Source organism: Schistocerca gregaria, chromosome 5, assembly GCF_023897955.1.
Source record: "Schistocerca gregaria isolate iqSchGreg1 chromosome 5, iqSchGreg1.2, whole genome shotgun sequence".
Classification (NCBI taxonomy): Eukaryota; Metazoa; Arthropoda; class Insecta; order Orthoptera; family Acrididae; genus Schistocerca; species Schistocerca gregaria.
In genome coordinates, this window is record NC_064924.1 from 243,819,507 (window position 1) to 243,844,543 (window position 25,037).

The 25,037-nt window shown below is 37.6% G+C and overlaps 1 protein-coding gene across 10 annotated transcripts in view; it reads left to right on the top strand.

The window, feature by feature from the left end:
- The window catches only part of LOC126272960 (uncharacterized), a 139,745-nt gene that overhangs the window by 5,425 nt on the left and 109,283 nt on the right, over positions 1–25,037 (top strand). For 2 of the 10 annotated variants that reach the window (XM_049976284.1, XM_049976287.1), the window contains exon 2: positions 11,181–11,347. In XM_049976284.1, coding sequence (XP_049832241.1) covers positions 11,236–11,347 — 112 coding nt within the window. In that variant the 5' untranslated portion in view covers positions 11,181–11,235. Of the gene's footprint in view, positions 1–848; positions 1,983–7,934; positions 8,222–11,180; positions 11,348–25,037 lie in introns of those variants that run through there. The other 8 variants (XM_049976282.1, XM_049976278.1, XM_049976289.1 and 5 more) reach the window with 8 other exon arrangements.

A 25,037-nucleotide genomic window follows, 5' to 3' on the forward strand; every position in this document is an offset into this window, starting at 1 on the left:
GTAGTAAATTGTGAGTCCACTTGCAAAACCCATATTTTTACATTCCTCAAGAAAGGTGGTATTTTCACTACCATACATAGTATTTCCTTACCAATATCGTTCCACGATGAGTCTGACATATAAAAAATGCATTTAAATTGTCGGTGTAAAACTGAAATAACGATTGGAGTGGTTCTTATGAACTCACTATCGTATCAGGCAGGCTCACCAGTTGTGGATTCTAGTAAAAATAATTACATATTTTAAATCATATAAAGCAAACTACCCTGAATGCAAACATACCTTTTTAATATTAGTTGCAATGGAAACAGCAAACAGATAAAGAAGACTAATTGCTCCAATGTATCTAAAAATTTTAGAATTTACATTTCGTCGCTTTACAGACATGCTATAGTAGTTCCTTATAACCGGTAATCTCGATGTGTTTCTTATTCCCTTCCCAATTATAAATTGGGTATGAACTGTTTACCCACATTATTATTATTATAGATATTTTTATTGTTTGATTATTGGTCTATCCTTCAGGTAATTTACTTGTTTCACGATAATGTGAAAATATTTTTAGTACAGAATAAAAAACATCGATTCTTTGAAGTCCTTCAGCGCTGTGGTCGCTCGTATAATGGAAAGTGAGGTGACCATTTTTTAATTAAAAAGAATCCTAAACCAAAACGGAAAATAGGCCTATTTTATAATTTCCCATTTTTTTACCTAAAGAACTGGAACAGTTTACTTCCTGTAGCTATTTTTCCATCTTACAAAGAATAATAGAGTACATTGGTTATAATCGAAGAGACCTAATAAATTAAATTCCAGCTCAATATATCACACAAAATGCAATGATAACCGCGGACGATTTCTATGTTCTGCATGCCAATAAACTTTGCATCCGTATTGGACGGTCGAGGTATATCTGTACTATCGTTTTTTTATTTGTTTTTCCTTCAGAGTGGCGGGCTTTTCAGAAAGATTTTGTGTCGTGTGTAATTTTTGGTGCAGTTTCGAGCTGACAGCTGCAGACATGTCAGTTATCAACTTAAGTCGTATAAATTTAGAAAGTCCAGTAAATATGTTCGCGATAGCAATATTGGTCAAAGATGTCCCCGAGAAAGCTGCAGGATTTTGCAAACATCGAATAAACAAGTTTTATACTCCCTAATTCACTTTCTAATGTGATTGTATTCAGTGCACGTTGCCCATTGGTTACTATCATTTGATGATCAAAATTGATTCATATAAAGTTTTCAAATCTTAACACGCCGCTCAAACATTTTGGATTTTCAATTGACGCGCATTCTTTAATATGATAAAATAATTTGGCGTGTGTTTAAGACTTCAAATATAAATGATTAACGTTTTCAGTAATTTCATTGCTCGCCGTAATTATAGCGCATTGGCAATATGGGTTCATATGTCGAAATACCTGTAGGTTCAAGCCAGTCAACACGGTATGAAACTGTTCATTTATTGGTTAATTTGGCGAAAACTTGTAGCTTATTCAGTTGTAGTTGCATATTATCAAGCTAGGAAGTTCGTTACAACTTTCTGTTCCACATTTTTAACATGCATTTCGAACGTGGATAAATTAATTTTATATGTAGGTCTCACCGTGATAGATCTTTGTCTAAAAGAAGGACAGATAGCCGAGGTAAGGACTGCCTGACAGATATTTGAGCCCAATGCAATTGGGAGAAGATTGGTTATAATTAACGTTAGATTGGGTTTGCCTAAATCACGTGAATCAAAAAGAATATTTGCTTCTTGAACAGGGATATTAAAAGCTCCCTCTCTCATCCTGACACGGCTGTGGTAGTCAGATTTGTATTGACGTAAGTGTTTAGTAGATGTTAAACCCTAAACTTCGTTCCTCATTACATTAGGCGTGTATATCAGTGTGTCTCCCGTATATTGTGGTAGCTAGTCGTTCTCGAGTTGGTTATTTGGAAGTTTCTTCCCATGAGCACTATTTCCATGTTGACAGTGTAAGAGTCCATTATCCATTCTTTAAATTCCAGACAGTACATGTACAATACTAATGATGATATAATAATAAATCAATTTTAGTGCTGCATTAAAACGTGAGCAAATTAATTGTGTGTATGAAAATGAGAGTAGTGGTGTGTGTATGATCTCATAATCTCACTTATGGTGTAATTAAACGAGGAAAAATTACACTTTTGGCATTTTCTCCAATTAAGTGAAGACTTTTTATAGTATTAACACAAAATTCTGCTAGGGATACAAAAATGATGTAGCAGTAAAGGCATTCCCCCTTATATGACTGGAGTGATATGTTAACAATAGAAAAATGAAGGGTCATTTTAGCGAATGATATGACAGGAATAAGAGTAAATTTGGTGAGGGGAAAGGATTAAATATTATGCTCTCCTAAGTTCATTACTTGTCCCATTTCTGTTCGTGGTTTCAGTGATTTGTGTGGGATATTGAAGGAGCTTTCAGAAAACTATGATGATTTGTGATGACACTAGTTCACTGATGTATTCCAAACACAATAATATTCAACCCAGTCTGAAGAATAAAGAAACAGACTACACAGCAAAACAGGCCAGCCTCTAATCTTCTAGTGAATCGTATAGTATAAAATTCCAAAGAAATAAAAATGACATACAGGTGCCAGAACAGAGATCATTTGGCACACACTGGTCAAGAATCCACATGTGAAGTTCATAGGCATTTGCAAGCTAATAAACTTAGGTACCACCAGTACATTGATAAGTTAGCCAAAATTTCAATTCTGTCTGCCTTTGCATGTAGAAATGTCTCACTGTGTTGACCTGCAGATGGGATTGCTAACATTCTTTAAATACCTTTGCTCATTACTATCCTGTGGCCTGATATTCTGGAGGTGTGGTAAGAAAAATACTGATTCTACAGAGGCATGGAGCTAACAGGGCAGTCTTGCAGAAGCCTCTTGAGGAACTATAAATTCTTACAAATAATGTGCCAATAAGTATGGAATTTAAATTTATTTTTGTTTTAGGAACCTCAAGATTTCCTACACACACACACACACACACACACACACACACACACACACACACATTGTGGGTCAGCTGCACACAAGTCAGGGACCTCATGATACAATCCTATCCTATCATCTGTCTTCGTAATTCCCTTGTGTAGAGTAAGGACTTGTGCAGAGAAAGCAAAGTGAATATGTTGTAGTAAAGCAAGCAGCATTAAAGATGCCAACATTGAAACCAAAATAGAAATGTGAAAGCACCAGGTGGAAACCCTCCATCAAATGATAGTAATGTATCTCAACTCTCACCTCTTCTCTAAGAGGTGCAGTAAAGTAAAAACCCTACACTTGAAAAACAAATAAAACTTCTACCTTAGATGAGAATACTGATTGAAGTGCCACTGGGGTTTAAACTCTGAACTTAGGGCCTACATTAAAATCCTTGTCTGGTTAAGCAGTTGTGTGTTTCCCAATATTTCTACGAATCAGTGAAGGTGAATGTTGTGAGTTAATTCCTTAGAGCAGGATTTTGTCAATGTTCTTCTACATGATTCTTCAGTATGTCTGTAATGGCCTCGTCGGTGGAAGGTTACATTGTAACCATTCTTCCTTCTTTCAGATGGGGATGGGTCCATAATGGAACTTTACACAGATGCAAAGGAAGCACCACAGTATTAAAGATCTTTACCAGTCATCTGCATGTGTACTTCAAGGGTGTGTCAGAGGGTATTCCTAGCACCGCTACAATTTCTCCGCATCTTTCCTTCCCATCATACCAGATTATTACTCTTAGGTACTTTAGCTCTTCCATCAATGTAACTCTAGTAAAACAGATATATCTATTTACGCACCGTACAATACATTTAATCATGTTTAAGGTTAACTGTCAGTCCCTGCACAAACTGTCAATCACCTGCAGATCATCTTGCATTTTGTTACAATTTTCTGGCACTGCAAACTTCCTATAGACTCCAGCATTATCCACAATCACATCACAGGTCTTATGAGTTTATCCACTAGACCAGTTATATGTATTATAAACAGTAGTGATTCTGACACATTCCCTTGAGATATTCCCAACATTATTTTTACATCCGCTCATTTAATGGAAATAAACAGCATGGTGCCTTACACCTTTGAGACAAGTGTATACAAAACTATGAGGCTCATTAATGAGAACAAGAAAAAATGTTTTTAGAGTAAGCTAAAATGAATAGTATGGGATGAGGTATATGTGAAATTCACTTTATTCCATAGTAAATTTGTGTCAGTATTTGAAAGCTGTTTCCTTAAAAAATCATCTGGAAGATCTGTTAGAAAACAGGTATAAACTATGGATAACTAAGGGCATTAAAACTTCATGTAAAGGAAAGAGGAAAATTTGTATAAAGGCCACAAGAAGTCCAGATCCAACATTACTTGCATAATGCAAAAAATTCTTTAGTATTTTATAGAAACAAAAAATTCTTTAATATTTTATAGAAAGACATTAAAATGTCCAGAAGTATGCAACTCCTGACAAAGAAATAATGCAGATAAGATTAAAACTATGTGGGACATTGTCAAATGGGATGCAGGATAACTAGTTGTACAAGATACAATAACAATAAACTAAATGAGAATGTTGCCACTGATGAAGTCACAGATTGCAAATACTTTTAATAATTGCTTTATCTCCCCCCTCCCCCAGCTTTTATGCAAGTGCTTTGTGAATATACTGACAAGTGGAAGCACCAGGTAGAAAACCTCCATCAAATAATAGTAATGTGTTCCACACCCACACGGATCATCACACGTTTTGGGACATTGGAACGAAAATTGAATCTCATCTAATCTAAATATAACAACGAAAAATAGGATAAAATGGTTCAGATAAAGAAGCAAGATACTGTATTAGAGAATTTTACCAGACAGGTTAAAATATGCAATTGTTAAACCATTCAGAAGAAAGATGACAAGACAGACTTAAATAATCATCATCCAATTTCCTTAGTGACATCTTTTTCCAAAATATTTGAAAAAGTTTTATTATCAAGAGTAATTGCACACTTAAGTAGAAACAATTCACTTAGCATATCACAGTTAGGATTCCAGGCGGTTTGCTTGACCGTGAATGCTATTTACACTCATCAAATACTTGTTGTTGTTGTTGTGGTCTTTAGTCCAGAGACTGGTTTGATGCAGCTCTCCTGTGCAAGTTTCTTCATCTCCCAGTGCCTACTGTAACCTACATCCTTCTGAATCTGTGTAGTCTATTCATCTTTTGGTCTCCCTCTACGATTTTTACTCTCCGGACTGCCTTCCAATACTAAGTTGTGATCCCTCGATGCCTCAGACTATGTCCGTCCAAACGATCCCTTCTTCTAGTCAAGTTGTGCCACAAATTTCTCTTTTCTCCAATTCTATTCAATACCTCCTCATTAGTTATGTGATCTACACATCTAACCTACAGCATTCTTCTGTAGCACGACATTTCGAAAGCTTATATTCTCTTTTTGTCTAAACTATTTACTGTCCACATTTCACTTCCATACATGGCTACACTCCATAGAAATACTGTCAGAAACGACTTCCTCGCACTTAAATCTATACTCAATGTTAACAAATTTCTCTTCTTCAGAAATGCTTTCCTTGCCTTTGCCAGTCTACATTTTATATCCTCTCTACTTCGACCATCATCAGTTGTTTTGCTCCCCAAATAGCAAAACTCCTTTACTACTTTAATTGTCTCATTTGCTAATCTAATTCCCTCAGCATCACCCGTCTTAATTTGGCTACATTCCATTATCCTCATTTTGCTTTTGTTGATGTTCATCTTATATCCTCCTTTCAAGACACTGTCTATTCCATTCAGGTGCTCTTCCAGCTAATTTACTGTCTCTGACAGAATTACAATGTCATCGGCGAACCTCAAAGTTTTAATTTGTTCTCCATGGATTTTAATACCTACTCCGAACTTTTCTTTTGTTTCCTTTACTGGTTGCTCAATATACAGATTAAATAACATCGGGGAGAGGCTACAACCCTGTCTCACTCCCTTCCCAACCCCTGCTTCCCTTTCATGCCCCTTGACTATTATAACTGCTATCTGGTTTCTGTATAAATTGTAATTTGCCTTTCACTGCCTGTATTTTACCCCTGCCACCTTTAGAATTTGAAAGAGAGTATTCCAGTCAACATTGTCAAAAGCTTTCTCTAAGTCTACAAATGCTAGAAACGTAGGTTTGCCTTTCCTTAATCTATTTTCTAAGATAAGTCATAGGGTCATTATTGCCTCACGTGTTCCAACATTTCTGCAGAATCCAAACTGATCTTCCCTGAGGTCAGCTTCTACTAGTTTTTCCATTCGTCTGTAAAGTATTCATGTTAGTATTTTGCAGCCGTGGCTTATTAAACTGATAGTTTGGTAATTCTCACATCTGTCAACACCTGCTTTGTTTGGGATTGGAATTATTATATTCTTCTTGAAGTCTTAGGGTATTTCGCCTGTCTCATACATCTTGCTCACCAGATGGTAGAGTTTTGTCAGGACTGGCTCTCACAATGTCGTCAGTAGTTCCAATGGAATGTTGTCTACTCCTGGGGCCTTGTTTCGACTCAGGTCTTTCAGTGCTCTGTCAAACTCTTCATGGAGTATTGTATCTCCCATTTCATCTTCATCTACAGCCTCTTCCATTTCCATAATATTGTCCTTAAGTACATCGCCCTTGTATAGACCCTCTATATAGTCCTTCCACTTTTCTGCTTTCCCTTCTTTGCTTAGAACTGGGTTTCCATCTGAGCTCTTGATATTCGTACAAATGGTTCTCTTTTCTCCAATGGTCTCTTTAATTTTCCTGTAGGCAGTATCTATATTACCCGTAGTGAGGTAAGCCTCTACATCATTACATTTGTCCTCTAGCCATCCCTGCTTAGCCATTTTGCACTTCCTGTCGATCTCATTTTTGAGATGTATGTATTCCTTTTTGCCTGCTTCATTTAGTGCATTTTTATATTTTCTCCTTTCATCAATTAAATTCAATATTTTTTCTGTTACCCAAGGATTTCTACTAGCCCTCGTCTTTTTACCTGCTTGATCCTCTGCTGCCTTCTCTATTTCATCTCTTAAAGCTAACCATTCTTCTTCTACTGTATTTCTTTTCCCCACTCTTGTCAATTGTTCCCTAACACTCTCCCTGAAACACTCTACAACCTCTGGTTCTGTCAGTTTATTCGGTCCCATCTTCTCAAATTCTCACCTTTTTGGAGTTTCTTTAGTTTTAATCTACACTTCATAACCAATAGATTGTGGTCAAAGTCCACATCTGCCCCTGGAAATGCCTTACAATTTAAAACCTGGTTCCTAAATCTCTGTCTGATCATTATATAACCTGTTTGAAACCTGTCAGTATCTCCATGCTTCTTCCATGTATACAACCTTCTTTTATGATTCTTGAACCAAGTATTTGCTATGATTAAGTTATTCTCTGTGCAAAATTCTACCAGGTGGCTTCCTCTTTCATTTCTCACCCCTATTCCATATTCACCTATTACGTTTCCTTCTCTTCCTTTTGCTACTATCGGATTCCAGTCATCCATGACTATTAAATTTTCGTCTCCCTTCCCTATCTGAATAATTTCTTTTATCTCCTCATACACCAAATAGTACGTATCTTAAATAATAATATATAGCTAGTTGAGATTTATTGTGGTCTTTCAAAGGAGTTTGGTTATGTAGATCACTTAGAAAAACTCAAAGTTTTATGGAATTGATGGTTTTATGCAAGGCTGGCTTGAATCCTACTTAAGACTGAATGCTAAAGGTTGTGCTGAATAATTCATAGAATGTTTGAAAGTTGTAAAGATTTTGGGGAGTCCCACAGGGTTCAATTTTGGGACTATTCCAATTCCTTATATATGTGAATGTTGTGCCACATAACATTCAAAAGGCAAAAATTGGTACTTTTTGCAGATGATACTAGTATTATAATAAAACCCATTAGAGAGAAAGCAAAAGAAGAGTTGGTAAATGATATTTTCCAAAGAATTAGCAAGTGTTCTCTGAAAATGAACTCTGTATATTTTGGAAAAAAAGACAACACACACACACTACATTCAGTTGTAGACAGAGAAGAAATTAGCTTTGCACAGTTTAGTTATGTAAGACTGTGAAAGGGCTGAGCAGGAGAAGAGCTTATCTTGGTGTGAAAGGGTTATGCCAGAGAAAGCAGAGAAAATATGACAAGAATCTGACAGTTGGTGAGTTTAAAATGCCTATGATATTTCTCCAGCAGTAAAGCATATTAGCTTTTTGCCAGAGTGTCAGAGGTTAAAAGTGTCATACTTGTGTGGAAGCAGAAAGTATGGCTAAAGAAGTAAGTTTAAGTGGGGCACAAAGTACAGGAGTTGTGGAATTAAAGGAAATAATATAGAATTACCGGTCCCAATATCTTGTCAAAAATGCGGAGTGAGTTAGCTTTTGTGCCAGATGAAGTATGTATGTGTTGTACTGAAGTAAATGTGTGAGTAGCAACATGGGTGATATTGATTTAGGTACAGTAATATCTATGCCATTGGGTGATAATGGTTGTTGTTTAGCAGTCGTAGAGCCTGGGCCAAATATACAGGGAAGTATGTGTGCCAATGATTTTTTATGTGCAGGGTGTCACTGAAGATGGTAATTTTGTTGTAGATACTGCAAAGGACACACACAAAGTTATTGATAATGTTAGTTATGTTGTGAAGGTTGTGAATGATGAAGTAATGCAGGTACATTTATTTCTGTAGGACACAGATTCATTACCATCTGTGATGGCAGTACCTACTTAGAAGGGAGGATAGACAAAGAGAAGAAAGAGGAAAAATGCCTCTGAGGCAAACGATTGGGCTGGCAAGACTGAATCCTTTCAGGAATGTGTGCCTGAGGATCAGAATAAAGTTGATGATACGTGCAATGGTGTAGGAACTGACAGTACGAAAAAGCTTCGTGTAATTGTTCTACAGCAGTGAGGCGTGAAACTCGGACAGATTGTCTTTCAGGTGAAGGAGACTGCTGCAAATGATACATTTTTCCAAGGTTCTGTCAGCATGGGGATAGAATTGGCCAAACTGTGCACAACATCATTACAATTCAGTTCACATGATAAAGTGCTGTAGGGCTCAGGGAGGTTTGTTTTAGTGAGCATAAGAAGGCATGGCACTGCAAGAAGTGGTCAATCTGTAATTGGTATGAAAGTAAGGAAAATAACTGGTTTTTTCAACCAGTATATTGTAAGCAGTAGTATCATATGTAGTGTTGTAAGAGCATAGTTTTAAGAATGTGTTTTCTGAGAAAATGTAAAGGAAACTTTTATTACAAAGATAAAGTTCCAGATGATGTACCATGTCATAAAACAAGATGAAATGCCAGACATAGGAACAATCGAATGAAGAGAATTTGTTAATGTTATTGTACTGATGATTCTATGGAATTTTGTCCATGCGTGACAATGAGAGAATGACAGGAAGCTAATCTCAGAAAATACGGTTAAATTAAGAAAACAGCTGGCAACATTATAATTTTAGCTGGACTAAAGTAATGGAAAAACTGAATGTACTGTACATAATTATCAGCTTGTTAGATATGTGTTAAGACTTCACAGAATTGCCGTGAGCTGGGATCCAGGATGCGCCAGATTTTATAAAACAGTGAGGAGTATTGTGTGACAACTCTTTATGCGGTATGGCTAAATAAAATAAAGGCGCAGGCATGGTTAATGCAAGAGTCTCGTGGAAGGTAGACTGAACAGGTGAAGTTACATCAGGGCAGTATGCTGATACAAGTGCTGTCCTGTGCCATTAAGCAGGTATTGTATAGCTTGGCCCATCTGTGGTACTAGTTGTAGTAGTATCACTGATGCAGAAGAAAGGCAGAGCTGCTGTACTGCTGGTGACCTGATTGCTTCACATCTGAGCTGTTGCTGTGTTATGGCTTTTGTGATGCCAATGCCTTGGCAAAATGGATGAGCCAAGCCTGTATGAATATTACTCATTTCTAGTATGACGTCTGACAGCCACCAGCTTGGAGGGGGAGGGGGATACACCACTGTAGAAATCTGTGTGGCTCAACTAACCACCACCTCTGGACTCTGCTGCCGTTAGCTGTGGCCATGTTGTTCTTGCTGAGTCTGATGCTGCTGACTTAATGCTCACCAATTGGTGGGCCACCTGCAGACCCAAGTGATGCACCTAGTCTGCCAGAAGCTACCCTTGACAACAGGCTACTTGCTGACTGCACCATCTTCTTGCCACCCATGTATGGCTTTTGTTTAGGGGATATCAGCTCCTCCAAGCATCGACATAATTGATGTAGTTTTACTGGCAATAAATGGATGTTTTAACAATGCTGTTTTCATGACAAAATGTCAGATGACAACCAGCCCTTCACTCGCTGCTCCACTGCTATGTGACCCAGGTTGGTGAACTACTGGCTTCTTGACATCTGACAGCCCAGTTCCCGAAGGCCAACCACTCCTTACGTCTGTATGTTTTGCAGTGAAAACTGACACATTTTTATCCAGGGAGAATGTACAAAATAAAAGAGTCTTATATTTGTTCACAGAATATTCCATTATTTTAGTGTAAGACTTATGGTGAGGCTAGTGTTCATCATTCAGTTATCTGCATCTTCTGAAACAGTTAATTCATAGTTTGAAGATACGATAATGAGATTCTCTAACCATTCCTTATGATGTATACTAATGCCATTGGTACATCCTTCACTTCTATGGATGACAGTGCTCAGCCCTAAAAACTCGGTTGGTGAAAGATACGCTACAGTACAGAGTGAGTGTATGACTCAAATATCATGGTTTACATGCTCTTTTGAACTTGAATTCTATTGAATACAGACTACTCAGTATCCCAGAGAAAAGATGACATTTAAGTTACCACTTTATCTGACAGTCCTGCAGTAGAGATTGCTCTCTTGAGAAGTGACAGAAATGTTGATAGTCCTCTTTATTTCCTTGAGCTATGTAAGTGAGAATTATATAATTTACAATATGTTATATTGCACCTGAAGCTGCAACAACCTATGTATGATGTTGATGTGAACCATAATTATTTATTCAGTTGATCTATTAGCTAGTAGTTGTGGCCAGTTACACTTTATTCTTGCCATTGTGACTTAAATAATTCAAAGAAGGATCTGTCGTTCACCATAATATAATTCACACAGAATTTGCTCTGAATGAGAGGAAGATGCAGTTGAAGAAGAAACATATTATTACTGGATGGACATAATGGAGTGGACACCATTAATGCACGCTGCTAGAAATGGTGAAGTGGAAACAGTTCAGAAACTCTTGAAATCTAAAGAAAAAATTCATTTAAAAAATATGATGGGTAAGAGTTTCTATTTTATTTATTTATTTTTCAAGTTTAAATATAATTCCTCAAAAACTATTGTCACTGTATCGTAACATTTGTGTATTAAGTTTTAATAATACTGCTGTTATGATTCTGTGATTCACTAATTATCACTGTGTATCAGTATTGTTACATTTTGTTGTGGTGGTGGTTGTATCAGCTATATGCCATTAACTGTCACTGTGTAGATTTACAATCAGGCAAATTGTCCATGCTGTATTGTAACAAACAGTTAAGCTTTCCATTGCAATAACACACATTTCATGATGAAAGCAGTAACCAAAAGTCAGAAAAACGAATCACCCGCCTGTAGTTGATTGATGTGTGATGCACAGGTGTGCTTAAAAGTACGAAGATATAATTAGCTTTTCAAAAGCATTGTTTTTCTAGTACTATGTACATGCACTATTACTATTACACAGGCACCAAAATGTATCCAACTGTGGCTATGTTGAGGATTTGTATAGTGAGAACATCTGGTCTTACATTAAAAAAGAGCTTTAGTCAAAATCTTTAGATGATTGTGCTATTTTAACTGGTTCCAAAGAGGAATAATCTGGCTTGGAAGTTACCTGGAGGGACTGTAGTTATGAAAACATCTCTGCTTGCACATGATTCTGACCAATACTCTTGAAGCATAGTTGTTTACTAGTAAGTCTTAATCTCTACTGTTAGGACCACTTTCACAGAGAAGATGTTTTAGAAGAGAGATAAATGTTTGTATCATTGTTAATTGAAATTCATTCTTTTTGTGGCATGTAATCCCAGGCTGCAGTGGAAATGTTTTTGCAAGAATAATTTTAAATTTCATATTCCAGCAATATCGAGTTGTTCCGTTGATTCATGACAAGGCTTTATTTTGCAAATTTGTAAGTGTACAAAGTGAGAAACTGCGTCACTGCCCTTTTTCACTTTGTAATACAGATTTCTCCTCTTTTGTCTTCATTTCAAGTGGGTATGGGTACACAGTATGGAATCAGAAGATGCTGCTTTCTCCTCCATTGGCATGTGTACTGCTGAGAGATGCTGTTAACTGGAAATAATTGTATTTTCTCATGTATGCATTCCCTGGCAGAGTACTTGAACAATTCTAGTTGGATTGTCAGTCTGTTGACGCATACAAAAGCACTCTGGTGGACATTCTGGAGGACTCTGGACTGTTTCATGTGGATACCTGTAGGCACCAGCGTTTGAACTCTGTTCAGCAGAACCAGTATGTTATGACAAGCCATATGTTCAGATTGCAATTTAATGATTATATCTATGACCTCAATAACTTCAAAGATTTAAAAGCACACTTGTTGCTCTTTTTCATTGCTTAGTTGTTTATTTTTTTCCTGATTTAATAAAATCAACTAACAGTTTTAACATTTTGAGGGTGTTATTTAAGTGTGAGAAACTGAAAATTTGTCATGTTATTTGCTCTGTTTGTTTTAAAATGATATTTGTAATAAAATACCTGGGCACTCTTATGTAAAAGTTTTTCAAGATGGCAACTGAAGTGGAAAAATGTCGAGTTCAATTATTCAATGGAACAAATTTCAACAGCCGGAAATTTAGGATGGAAACTCTTTGCGAGGAACTGGTAGCTTTACAATTTGTACAAGTGAATTATCTCACAAAAGCTGAAATTGTGGATGGAGGTGGGGATATGCGGTGTGTCACAAAGGAAACACAATTGGCTGAACAAGATCAGAAATGTAAGTCATCTTATTCAATCCATTGCCAGTTGTCTCTTGGAATATTCAAAAGATAAGATAACCTCTTTTGATTTATGGACATCTCTGTGCAATATGTTTGAGAGAAAAGGAATTGCTAGTTAACTTTTATGGAGAAAATGATTGTTAACTATAAAATTCATTGCAACAAATGATGTGCTAGTTAATCACTTTGTAAAGTTTGATAAATCTTGACTCAATTTATGTTTCAGTGGAGCAACTGCTGAAGAAATCAACATCTTGTGCCATCTACTTTAAACAATGCCTATGAAATACAATATAGTGGTCACTGCAGTCCAAACGCTCTCAATCAAAGAGTTGATGCTGCACTTCATGAGAAATAGGCTGCTGGATGAAGTCAAATCGGAGGGGAGTCATCGGGAAAAACAATAATGATACACCCTGCCCTACAGCTTTCTAGACTCAACAATATGAAAAAAATCATCAGATGCCAGTAAAACAAGAAATCAACAAGAAACTTTGGGAATTCATTCAACTCTACTTGTCATTATTCTGGAACATCTGCTCACAAAAGGGCTAACTGCAGGGTTAAGTTACCAAACAAGATTGCGGGAACCAACAACTCGTGGCTAATGTCAAAGAGGAAGATGGTTTTTATTTTACATTGTCAAGTGAAGAACAATCAGTGAACAACGTAAATTGCGGGCCGCTGTAAGCGAGCGGTTCTAGGCGCTTCAGTCCGAACCACGCTGCTGCTACGGTCGCAGATTCGAATCCTGCCTCGGGCATGGATGTGTGTGATGTCCTTAGGTTAGTTAAGTTTAAGTAGTTCTAAGTCTAGGGGACTGATGACCTCAGATGTTAAGTCCCATAGTGCTTAGAGCCATTTGAACAACATAAATTGATTCTTGGACTTGGGAGCAACAAAACACTTGATTAACAGAGTTAACAACTAAAGATGTTTTATCCGTGATTGATCTTAATTATAATTCACTTTCAGTTAGTAAATTGGAAGTGAATGGTTTTAGTATCATGTTTGAAAAAGCTCAACATTTAATTAGAAAAGGAAAAGAAATTGTTGCATTGCAAATAGGAATGTACGTCAGCTATATGTTTTAAATTTTTGCAAAGTAAAGCCTTGTGAGCTGCTTCAACTGAAGCTAATGTGAATCTGTGGCACAGCAGATTAGGCCACCTGAGTTACGATGGCATTAAATGCCTCCAATCACAAGTTAATGGTATGGAAATGTACACTTCAATAATCCCCACGGAACAATTCTCAAATTGTGTAGAAGGGAAACAATCACAGCTGAGTTGATCCTCAGAGACCTGTGTGGGCCAGTCTCACTGGAACTGTTTGACAGAAAGAAGAAATTTGCTTATGTTCATTGACAACTTTACACATATCACAGTGGCATACACATTTGAATTGATGTCTGAGGTAACTCGCTACCTGAAGATGTTTCATGCTATGGCTAAGCTCATTTCACTTTGAAGATCAGCAAATTCAGTGTGTATACGCCCCAAGACAACTGGGAAATCCGGGAAAAAACTCTGAATTTTTTAGAATTCCAGGAATTTTTCGGTGTTTTAGTTTTCAGTTAATTTTTTGTAATTTTGACTGGTGACCAAGAGTATTACTGTTTCCCACCGCTGCAGAATAATACTGCAAAAATAGCACATAAGTGAGGGGAAAAAACCATAAGTTGCAAAGGAAATCCTCAAATTACAACAAAAAAACACAGTGCGCACACAAGCATCTGCCAAAGGCTTTAGGACGAAGAGTGTGCAATAATCATACTAGAAGTGCAAACAAATTTGACACTCAGCGCGGTTGATGGGAGCAACCATAAAGTCATTTCCCCTTTTACAGCCACTCCCATCACACAAATATAAACAGCAAACTGCTTCCAATGAGCATGACATCAGAATTGTGTGCATTTTGTTTGAGCACTTTCCAGCAGGCTCACACACATGCGCAGTTGAGACGCATATGAGCAGTACCTTCTCCTCCTCCTGGCTGCTTGAAGTGTGGGTTTTAGTGAATTTGCTGTTTCCTCATCGTTTCAGATTCTCACATCAAATAAAACAAAATGGATTTCTGTGGGCGGGAGTTATCAAGCGAAGTAAAATACATTCATATAATTATGGAAGTTGTTGCTGTCTTCAGTCCTGAGACTGGTTTGATGCAGCTCTCCATGCTACTCTATACTGTGCAAGCTTCTTCATTCCCAGTAAAGCTGCATGCCCTTGGGAAAAATTACGGCTGTTGTTTCCCCTTGCTTTCAGTCGTTCGCAGTACCATCACAGCAAGGCCGTTTTGGTTAATGTTGCAAGGCCAGATCAGTCAATCATCCAGACTGTTGCCCCTGCAACTACTGAAAAGGCTGCTGCCCCTCTCCAGGAACCACACGTTTGTCTGGCTTCTCAACAGATACCCCTCCGTTGTGGTTGCACCTATGGTACGGCAATTACGGAAGGCTAAAATATGTTATTAGTTTCAGCTTTCTGATTTTATTTTATTTCCACATTTCTTGGCTGTCAAACATTATGCACCTTGAAGAACAATGAAGTTGTTTTTGTTGGTTTGCTAAAGATATTTGGCTTTTATTAATATTTTCTGCTGAGGCAGTCAATTTATTTGAAACAAAGTTTTTCAGTTCACTTTATTGGCTAGTTTCAACTGTTCACTGAATTTCAAGCCCATGTTTTCTTCTGGTATGTATGGCACTATATCATAATAAAGAACCTAACATAAGGTAATACAATACTGGTACTTCAAGAAAATCCCAGAGCATTCAATTCTCGTTTGAAACTTAACACTTAGAGGATCAGCCATTTATAAGAATTTGAAGCCCAGAAGACCAGACATTTTTATTCATTACTTAATACTTTACTGGCATATTTGTGTGATGTAGCTTAAGTGCAACACAAGCAAAAAATGACCAATATTATATGTGAAAGTGTAGCTCTATTTGTAGCCACACTGTGTATGTTAATTTAAACCATTAACTTTTCCGGTTTGTGTGTTTGCACTACTTAAGTGTTGTCGCTATTGGCTGACTAAATCACGTGTTGTAAGCTCTGAACATCTGCTGGCGAGATCACGTGACGTGAGCTGTGATTGGCCTTCAACAGCACATAGCAATCTCGATTTCACTGCTTCGGAAACTAATGTGCTGTGTTTGGTGGAATTCAAATTTATACTTTTTTAATACCAAAATATACAGTGTACATGTTGCTGCTCATCAAAGGTCTTTCCGAAACTTTTTTTTTTTTTTTTTTTGCTGTATTTTGTCTACTAAAGTGCCAAAAAATTCTACACCGGTATATAAAACATTAACCTTTCAAAGGATTGACAAGTTTTGCAGTCCATAGGGAAAGTATACTGCTACTTAACACAGAAAAAGTGTATTTTAAATCAGGAAATCAGGGAAAAGTCCAGGAATTTTTTTACTTGTCTGCGATACACCCTGAAGTTGCACTGTGACAGTGGTCATGAATACATGTCAAACAAGTTGAAGTAATTTTTTGCATAACAAGGAATACAATTTGAGTTTACAGTCAGATATATGTCTTTGCAAAATGGTGTCTTGGAGCAAATGAACGGAACTCATTGAGAAAGTTCTCTTTGAACTTCAATGAAAATTAAGTAAGATGTTGTGGTCAGAAGCTGTTCGTACTGCTGTATACCTACTTAATAGAAGTCCTACTGCCTCCTTAGGGTTCGTGCAGTTTTGTGGTACAACACGAAACCTAACTTGAGTAAACTTCAGTGTGTTTGGATGTATTGCTTATCTACTGGTACCAAAGAAAATGAAAAAGGGGAAGTCTGTCAAGTCCTTAAAGTGCTACTTCACTGGCTACTGTCCTAATGGCTACAGACTTCGGTGTCCAGACAGGGCGTATAGGACGTGGGAGATCCGGGGGAATTTTTTCATCTGGGAGAAAACAGAAATTTTTTGTTGTTTTAGTTTTCAGTTAAATTTTTATAATTTTGACTGGTAAGAATCAATACTCTAACAAAGGATATTACTGTATCCCACTACTGCAGAATAGTACTGAAACAATAAAACATGAACGAGAAAAAATGAAAATGAAAATAAAACATAAACTGCAAAGGAAATGCGCCACATACAACAAAACACAGTGCTCATACAAGCATCTGCCAACAGCAAAATGCATGAAAGGCTTTAGGAAGACTATGCAATGCTTCATAACAACAAATTACCTGCAATTAGCGTGATGTCACAACTGTTTACATTAGATTCGTTTTAGTAGTTACGAGCGGGATCATGCACATGCGCAGTTGACCCGCATATGAGTAGTACTTCTCCCGCTTCTGGCTACAGAAATGTGGCTGTTGTCAGTGTAAGCCATCGCAGCAAGCAGCTAGATGCATCCGGAAAAAATTTACTGTCACACCCAAGCTGCCAGATTCACGCATGCGCAGCATGCCCAAATATATGAGGGGGGGGGGGGGGGGGCAAACTGAGCCATCTGTGCAGGTTAACAATTGTGGGGGGGGGGGGAGGGGGGGGCAAATTCATATTATTGAGGAGAAAAAACCTTACTTCACAAAGCACCTAGCATCCAGCGCACGTTGGTCTATCGATTACTCATGTGATTTTGAAACTCATCCCTGTTGGTTTTTGAACACAGTCTGTAAGTTGATTTCTGAATGAATCATAAGTTGATTTTTGATTGCGTATGTAGTGTATGTCAATCCTCATCGCATATAGAAATAAACTTCCCTGCGGGCAAAAAGGAGCTGAGTGGAGTAAAGCCGTACAAGTGAATGCCAATCACTGTCTGATTATGTGGTTGATCGGGTTTGTGAATGATCAGTGTTGTTATAATTAATAGCAAAATCCATAATCCAGACTACCAGAGTGGGAATAAATGACTAACAGGAATAACAGGTAAGAAAATCACGTATTATCTTCTCAGTGTATCCAAGAAAATGAAATTTTGTCAGAAAATTTTTGGGCAGATTGCTACACCAGTAAGGGCGCCACTATCTAGACATGTCCTCCTTTTTAGCTCTTTGTCCGGTAAGATTTTTACAGTGTCCGGCTTTTTCGCAAAGTAGAGCGTAATACAGTTAAATTTACAATTCATCCCATTCTGTTGCTCTTTTATTAAATACTTGGCACAGCCTTCGTGATAAACTCGCACGAAGGCGGTGTTAGTAGGTGGCACCAGGATTGTCAATGTTATCATTGATGTACCTATAAGCAAATGCAAATATTGATTATTTAAAATTTTTATTTCGTATTTTCATTTTGTATTGGCTTGGCTTCCCGTAGGGCATATATGTCTTATGAGTGTAATTTTTAACCGAGTGAGTTACATAAAATATTTGGCTATGCCTAAACAAAAGTGTACATTTTCTGATGCCCTTTCCTGCAAATATCTGGCTTTAAGAAAGGGAGCAATCAATTTGAAGCGGAATGTAAGATATGTGGAGCTGGAACGTATGTCTCAGTGGCCAATAAAGGTAAGAAATAACTCGACAGATTAACTGTCATGGTTTTATTTCATTGTTTCATAGTCATTCAATTTATTTGTATTCGGGAGGTTAAAGTGCAGTTTACATGTCGTCAGCTGCTGCTTGAACTGTAGATGTTGGTAGCAGTGCGTCGAATGAAGGGAGGTGAATGGTCTTAAGTTTTTCGCTTTGTAGGCAATTCCGTGTTGTTAACATAACAAAACAGTTGATGCCACACTGTCACCACAATCAATGTTTTTAATTTTTTTTTACATTGCTCAGTTAACCACCACCTGACCATCAGTAACAATTAACTACTAGTTTTACTGGTAATTCTCGACAGTCACATGACTTGTCCAAAGCTGACAGGTGGTATCCTCATCTGCAGTTGACCCGTTTAATGTGTCCTCGTTTTTCTTCCTTTGTCCTCCTTTTTTGAAGCTGTTTGTCCTCCTTTTTAAACAATTTCATCTGGTCACCTTACTTTTACGCAAGTTGAACTATGTGCGAGAATGTATGATGAATTTCTTAAATCACAGAGCGTTTGATGACGAGCTATTTAGAAGTATTTCAAGCCCAGAAGATCTGAAATTCATGTTGTTATTATGAGCAAATTGATGTGGTGCTCAGGAAGCTCTCTCTCTTCTGTGGTAGCTAATTTATTTGTGGAAAACTCTGAGGACAAGTAACTGGACTCGGCTAAAAATTTTACTGGCACATTTGTGTGATATATCTTAAAGTGTAACATGTGCAAAAAAGATCAACATTGTGTGTGAAAGATTAGCTTCACTTCCAGCTTATTAACCTTAGATACCAATATTATGTGTGAAAGCTTTGCTTTTTTTGTAGCAACACTATGTATATTAATTTAAAACATTAATTTTTCATGTTTATATGTCCACGCTACCTAACAGTGACGTTACTATTAGCTGACTACATAATGTGTCCTGTGTTCTGAATCTCCATTGTCATCGTCTGGCAGGATAATGTGACATGAGCTATAACTGGCTTATAAAAGCACGTTGCAATATCGATTTCAATGGTTCGCAAAGTAACATGTGGTGTTTGGTGGAATTTGAATTTATACTTTCGTAATATGAAAATATGCATCATACGTGTTGCTGCACATCAAAAATCTTTCCACAAGTGGTTTTCTTCCCTGAGTTTTGTTTTCTAAAGGCCAAGAAATTCTATGCCCGTGTATAAGAACATGACCATTCAAAGGATTGATAAGTTTTACAGTTTCAAGGGAAAATATACTGTCACTTAATTAGACGGAAAAAATGTGTTTTCATCTGGGAGAAGACGTATTTTTAACTAGGAAATCCGGGAATTTTTTTTCCTTGTCCACATATACAACCTGCTAGAGGAAGGAGAAATAGTGATAGGAAGGAACATTTTCTGTGAAGGAAGATTTGACTTTGAAAGTACACTGATTGAGGACTGGGTTTTGAAATCTGTATGGGTATCATCAGAGAAGGATCACAAAGAAAATGATGGAGCAGAATTCAGCAAAGAAAACTTCATATCAAATGATGGGGGTCGTGAGAGAATTCTGATACCAAAACTGACCAGTAACAGTGAAGAAACAGAAAAGAAAGCTGTTTGGAATCCTTCCAGGAAGAGGAAATATGTGGATGACAAAGCTGTTCTTGCACTGAATGCTGAATCATTTGTCAGTGATGCACTGAAAAGCTACAAGGAAATTGCAACTTGTGAACTGCAACTGGTATAAAGCTGTACTGGATGAAACTGGTCCTATAAAGCAAAACAAGACTTGGATCTGTGTTAAATTACCACCTGGAAGGAAAGCCATTGGCAGTAAGTGGATGTTCAGATTGAAGGAGGACAATCATCAAAACATCATAAGACACAAGGCTATACTTGTGGCTAAGATGTTCACAAAAGAAGGGAGATGGCTACGAGGAAACAATGCACCAGTGACTCAACTTGCAACTCTTAGAATAATGCTAGTTATTGCAATCCAACAAAGACTGGCTTTGGAACAATTTGATGTCACCAATGTTTTTCTTCAGGGTTACTCAAGGAGGAAATACACATGGTTATTCCTGCAGGAGTGGCTATTCCTGAAAAACTGAAAGACACAACTGGTTTGGTTTGCAGGTTACAGAAATCTTAATATGGCTTAAAGCAAGCACCATTAGCTTGAAATCATTTCTTACCTGTATAATATTCACTCAGCCAGAAGCAGAGAAATGTCTTTCCACATAATTTTAAAGGAATGGGTCATTTACATAGTGCTCTGTGTTATTATTCTGATGGCAGGAAATGGACAGAAAGTTGGTGGAGTGAAATTCAAGTTAAATCAGAAGTTCAAAATGAAGGAACTGGGAGAACCACAATCATGGAAATAAAGCTTTCAAGGAACAGAGGAGAAATGTATCTGAGCCATATGCCATATTTGGAGAGACTGCTACGATTCAGTGTGTCAAGACACCTATGGAAGTTAAACAGGAAATCAGAGAAGGAAAAAGGATTTGTAAGCCATGCAGGGAGATGACTGCATTGTTACCTGCAACAGGCAGAAGACATGCTTAGTAGGTGCTGCATCTTTTGATCGCTGCAGTGTTCTTCTTTGGCACACTAGTGTAGAAGTTTGCACAGAAGCAGCTAAGTGAAAAAAATCCTTGCAATACTCATGTTTATTTATAAGTAAAAGACGACTTCAGAATTTTTCTTTGTATGAGACCATGCATATGAGATTCTCGGGCTGATTTGGAGTTATAGATTGCATATTTAACTGTTCCTGTATTGATTGTATCAATACCTGTTAGTATTGTGATATATTGTGAAATTTCAAGTCCACAATAAATTTGTACTGTTATGTCATTTGCAGGAATCAAATCTAATTGTGCCCTTTTAAAATTTTTGAGAACAGTAGGCTTACCTTTGTTCAAAGCAGTTGTTCTCTTATTTCATTGTACAATCTGATGAGAAATGGAAGTTACTTTTGAGGATTTTCAGATGCTTACAAGACTATATTTTCATAAATGATTAGCATGAGTGTTATGGATACCTAACTTATTTTTTAGCTAATCAGTGTTTGTGATTCACAGTTCTGCCAAAGAATGAACCACCCCTGAATTTCCTTATATGTCAATGCAAATAAATTTGTATTTTGAAGAATTTTTGGGAGCTACCATTGTCCTTTGCATGATCTGTGAGCAGTCTGTAGTAAATAGACATTTGTGGTTTAGTTACTGTAGTAGATACTCTAACTAACATATTGCGTTACATCTAGTTTCCCCTATATATTATTTGCATTTGTAGTAAATCAACTCTGTTTTCGAGTTTGCTAACAACTGTAATTAAACCCAAAATGTTTTAAGAAACTATTAATTTTTAGCGCAGATTTTTGTGTTGCCTTAAAATAAATCTTGTTTTGTGTATTTGCTTAAATTTTTATAGAGAATTAGCAAATTTTTATCTCAACAGATCAAAAGATAATCAGTGGGCTTCATTTAAAGTTATTTGTTCACCATTGTGTTCTACATTGCATCAGTCAAAATGGAGACCCACTGTGAATGCTGTTATTGAACATGGGATGAATTGGTTGACACTGCGAAATGATTGACAGCTGCTGCAAATCATTGTGTTGGAATAGTTCCCAAGAGTCATGTACCTGTGATACCTATACCAAGGGTACCTCAAGTACTATCCTCTTCTCTGGATTCTGTCTCCCCTGCAGAAAGTACAGTATCTGTCATTACCCATCCACTTGACTGTGAATAGCATGTCAGTTGTAGATCCAGGCATCTTGTACACTGTGGTCTCAGTGTGTTGTAAAGATCCCACTAACCAACAAGTTTGAGGTGCTGTCTTTCACTGAAACTTAAAATGAGCCAGCGAGACTCATTTCACCTGTTTGGGGAAACCTGTCTTGTCCAGTGTCAGGAGTCAAGTGCCAAAGGATAGAGGTCTGTTAATCATTGGCATTTCGAATGGATGGTGCATGCCGATACCCTATAGGGAAATAGCAGCAAGGGACAGGAAAGGACACCAGGTGCACTCAGTGTGTATGCCTGGGGACCTCATTCAGCATGTTGAAGGGGCTGTTCCAGCAGCCATTCAGGGAACAGAGTGCAAACAGCAGCAGATTGTGGCACATATTTAAACAAATGATGCTTGTTTGGGCATTAAGACCATACTTGGCTCATTTCAGCTATTGGCAGAGAAGGTTGAGAAGGCCAGCCTTGGGTATGGAGTTTCAAAGAAGCTCCCAATTTGCATCGTTGTCCCCAGAACTGATCGTGGGCCTTCGGTTCTGAGTCAAGTGGAAGTACTGAACCAGATACTTCGAAGGTTCTGTGACAAGATAGATTCGGACTTCTTGGACTTGTCCCATAGAATTGAGAACTGTAGGGCATCTCTAAATGCCTCAGGTGTATACTACACATCAGAGACTGCTACTTATATAGCTGATTGTGTGTGTGTGGTGTACACAAGGGTTCTTTAGATTTAGGTGGCTCTCCATCCAATCCAGGTAATGATAGCTGTAGAAAACCCAGAAGTTTCAGTGCTAGATTGAAAGAAATGCCTCCCATCGTTGAGAGTATTGAAATCCTCATGGAAAATGATGAGGCATTTACAGCAAAGTGCCAGAGTTTTTAGCACTCATGAAAAGCAGGGAACCTCGTGTAATACTAGATTCAGAAAGCTCGTTGGAACTCGAAATTGGTAGCAGTGAGATTTTTGGAGAAAATGTAAGTGTATGTCGAGAGTATAGACAAACAGTAATGGAGGTGGTGTATTTGTCACAATAGACAAGAAAACTGAAATCCTCTGAGGTAGAAATTGAAGTTGCTTGTGAGATTATTTGGGCAAGACTCAGTATCAAGAGAGTGCACAAAATGATGATTGGGTTCTTCTACTGCCAACTAGACTCATCTCTTTATCTAACAGAAAACTTTGGAGAGAACCTCAGTTCACTTGTGCATAAGTTCCCAAATCATATTGTAATCATTGGTGGAGACTTCACTCATCCAACAATTAATTGGGAAAATTACAGTAGTGTTAGTGGTGGGTGTAATAAGAATCCTGTGAACCATTACTAAATGCCTTCTCTGAAAACTACCTAGAACAGATAGTTATTAACCCCGCTCATGACAGAAATATATTGGATCTAATGGCAACTAATAGATCTGACCTCTGAGGGCACCCACATGGAAACTGGTATCGGTGATCATAATGCAGTAGTGGCAACAGTGATTACTAGCAAACAAAGAACAACTAAACCAAGTACAAAGATATATATGTACAGTGTTGTTGTTGTTGTTGTTGTCTTCAGTCGTGAGACTTGTTTGATGCAGCTCTCCATGCTACTCTATGCTGTGCAAGCTTCATCATCTCCCAGTACTTACTGCAACATACATCCTTCTGAATCTGCTTAGTGTATTCATCTCTTGGTCTCCCTCTATGATTTTTACCCTCCACGCTGCCCTCCAATGCTAAATTGGTGATCCCTTGATGCCTCAGAACATGTCCAACCAACTAGTCCCTTCTTCTAGTCAAGTTGTGCCACAAACTCCTCTTCTCCCCAATTCTATTCAATACCTTCTCATTAGTTATGTGATCTACCCATCTAATCTTCAGCATTCTTCTGTAAGACCACATTTCGAAAGCTTCTATACTCTTCTTGTCCAAACTATTTATTATCCATGTTTCACTTCCATACATGGCTACACTCCATACAAATACTTTCAGAAACAATTTCCTGACACTTAAATCTATACTCAATGTTAACAAATTTCTCTTCTTCAGAAACACTTTCCTTGCCATTGCCAGTCTACATTTTACGTTCTCTCTACTTCGACCATCATCATTTATTTTGCTCCCCAAATAGCAAAACATCTTTACTACTTTAAGTGTCTCATTTCCTAATCTAATTCCCTCAGCATCACCTGACTCAATTCGACTACATTCCATGATCCTCGTTTTGCTTTTGTTGATGTTCATCTTATATCCTCCTTTGAAGACACTGTCCATTCCGTTCAACTGCTCTTCCAAGTCCTTTGCTGTCTCTGACAGAATTACAATGTAAACGGCGAACCTCAATGTTTTTATTTCTTCTCCATGGATTTTAATACCTACTCCGAATTTTTCTTTTGTTTCCTTTACTGCTTGCTCAATATACAGATTGAATAACATTGGGGAGAGGCTGCAACCCTGTCTCACTCCCTTCCCAACCACTTCTTCCCATTCATGTCCCTCGACTCTTATAACTGCCATCTGGTTTCTGTACAAATTGTAAATAGCCTTCGCTCCCTGTATTTTACCCCTGCCACCTTTAGAATTGGAAAGAGAGTATTCCAGTCAACATTGTCAAAAGCTTTCTTTAAGTCTACAAATGCTAGAAATGTAGGTTTGCCTTTCCTTAATCTATTTTCTAAGATAAGTCATAGGCCTCCCCCCATGAACCATGGACCTTGCCGTTGGTGGGGAGGCTTGCGTGCCTCAGCGATACAGATGGCCGTAC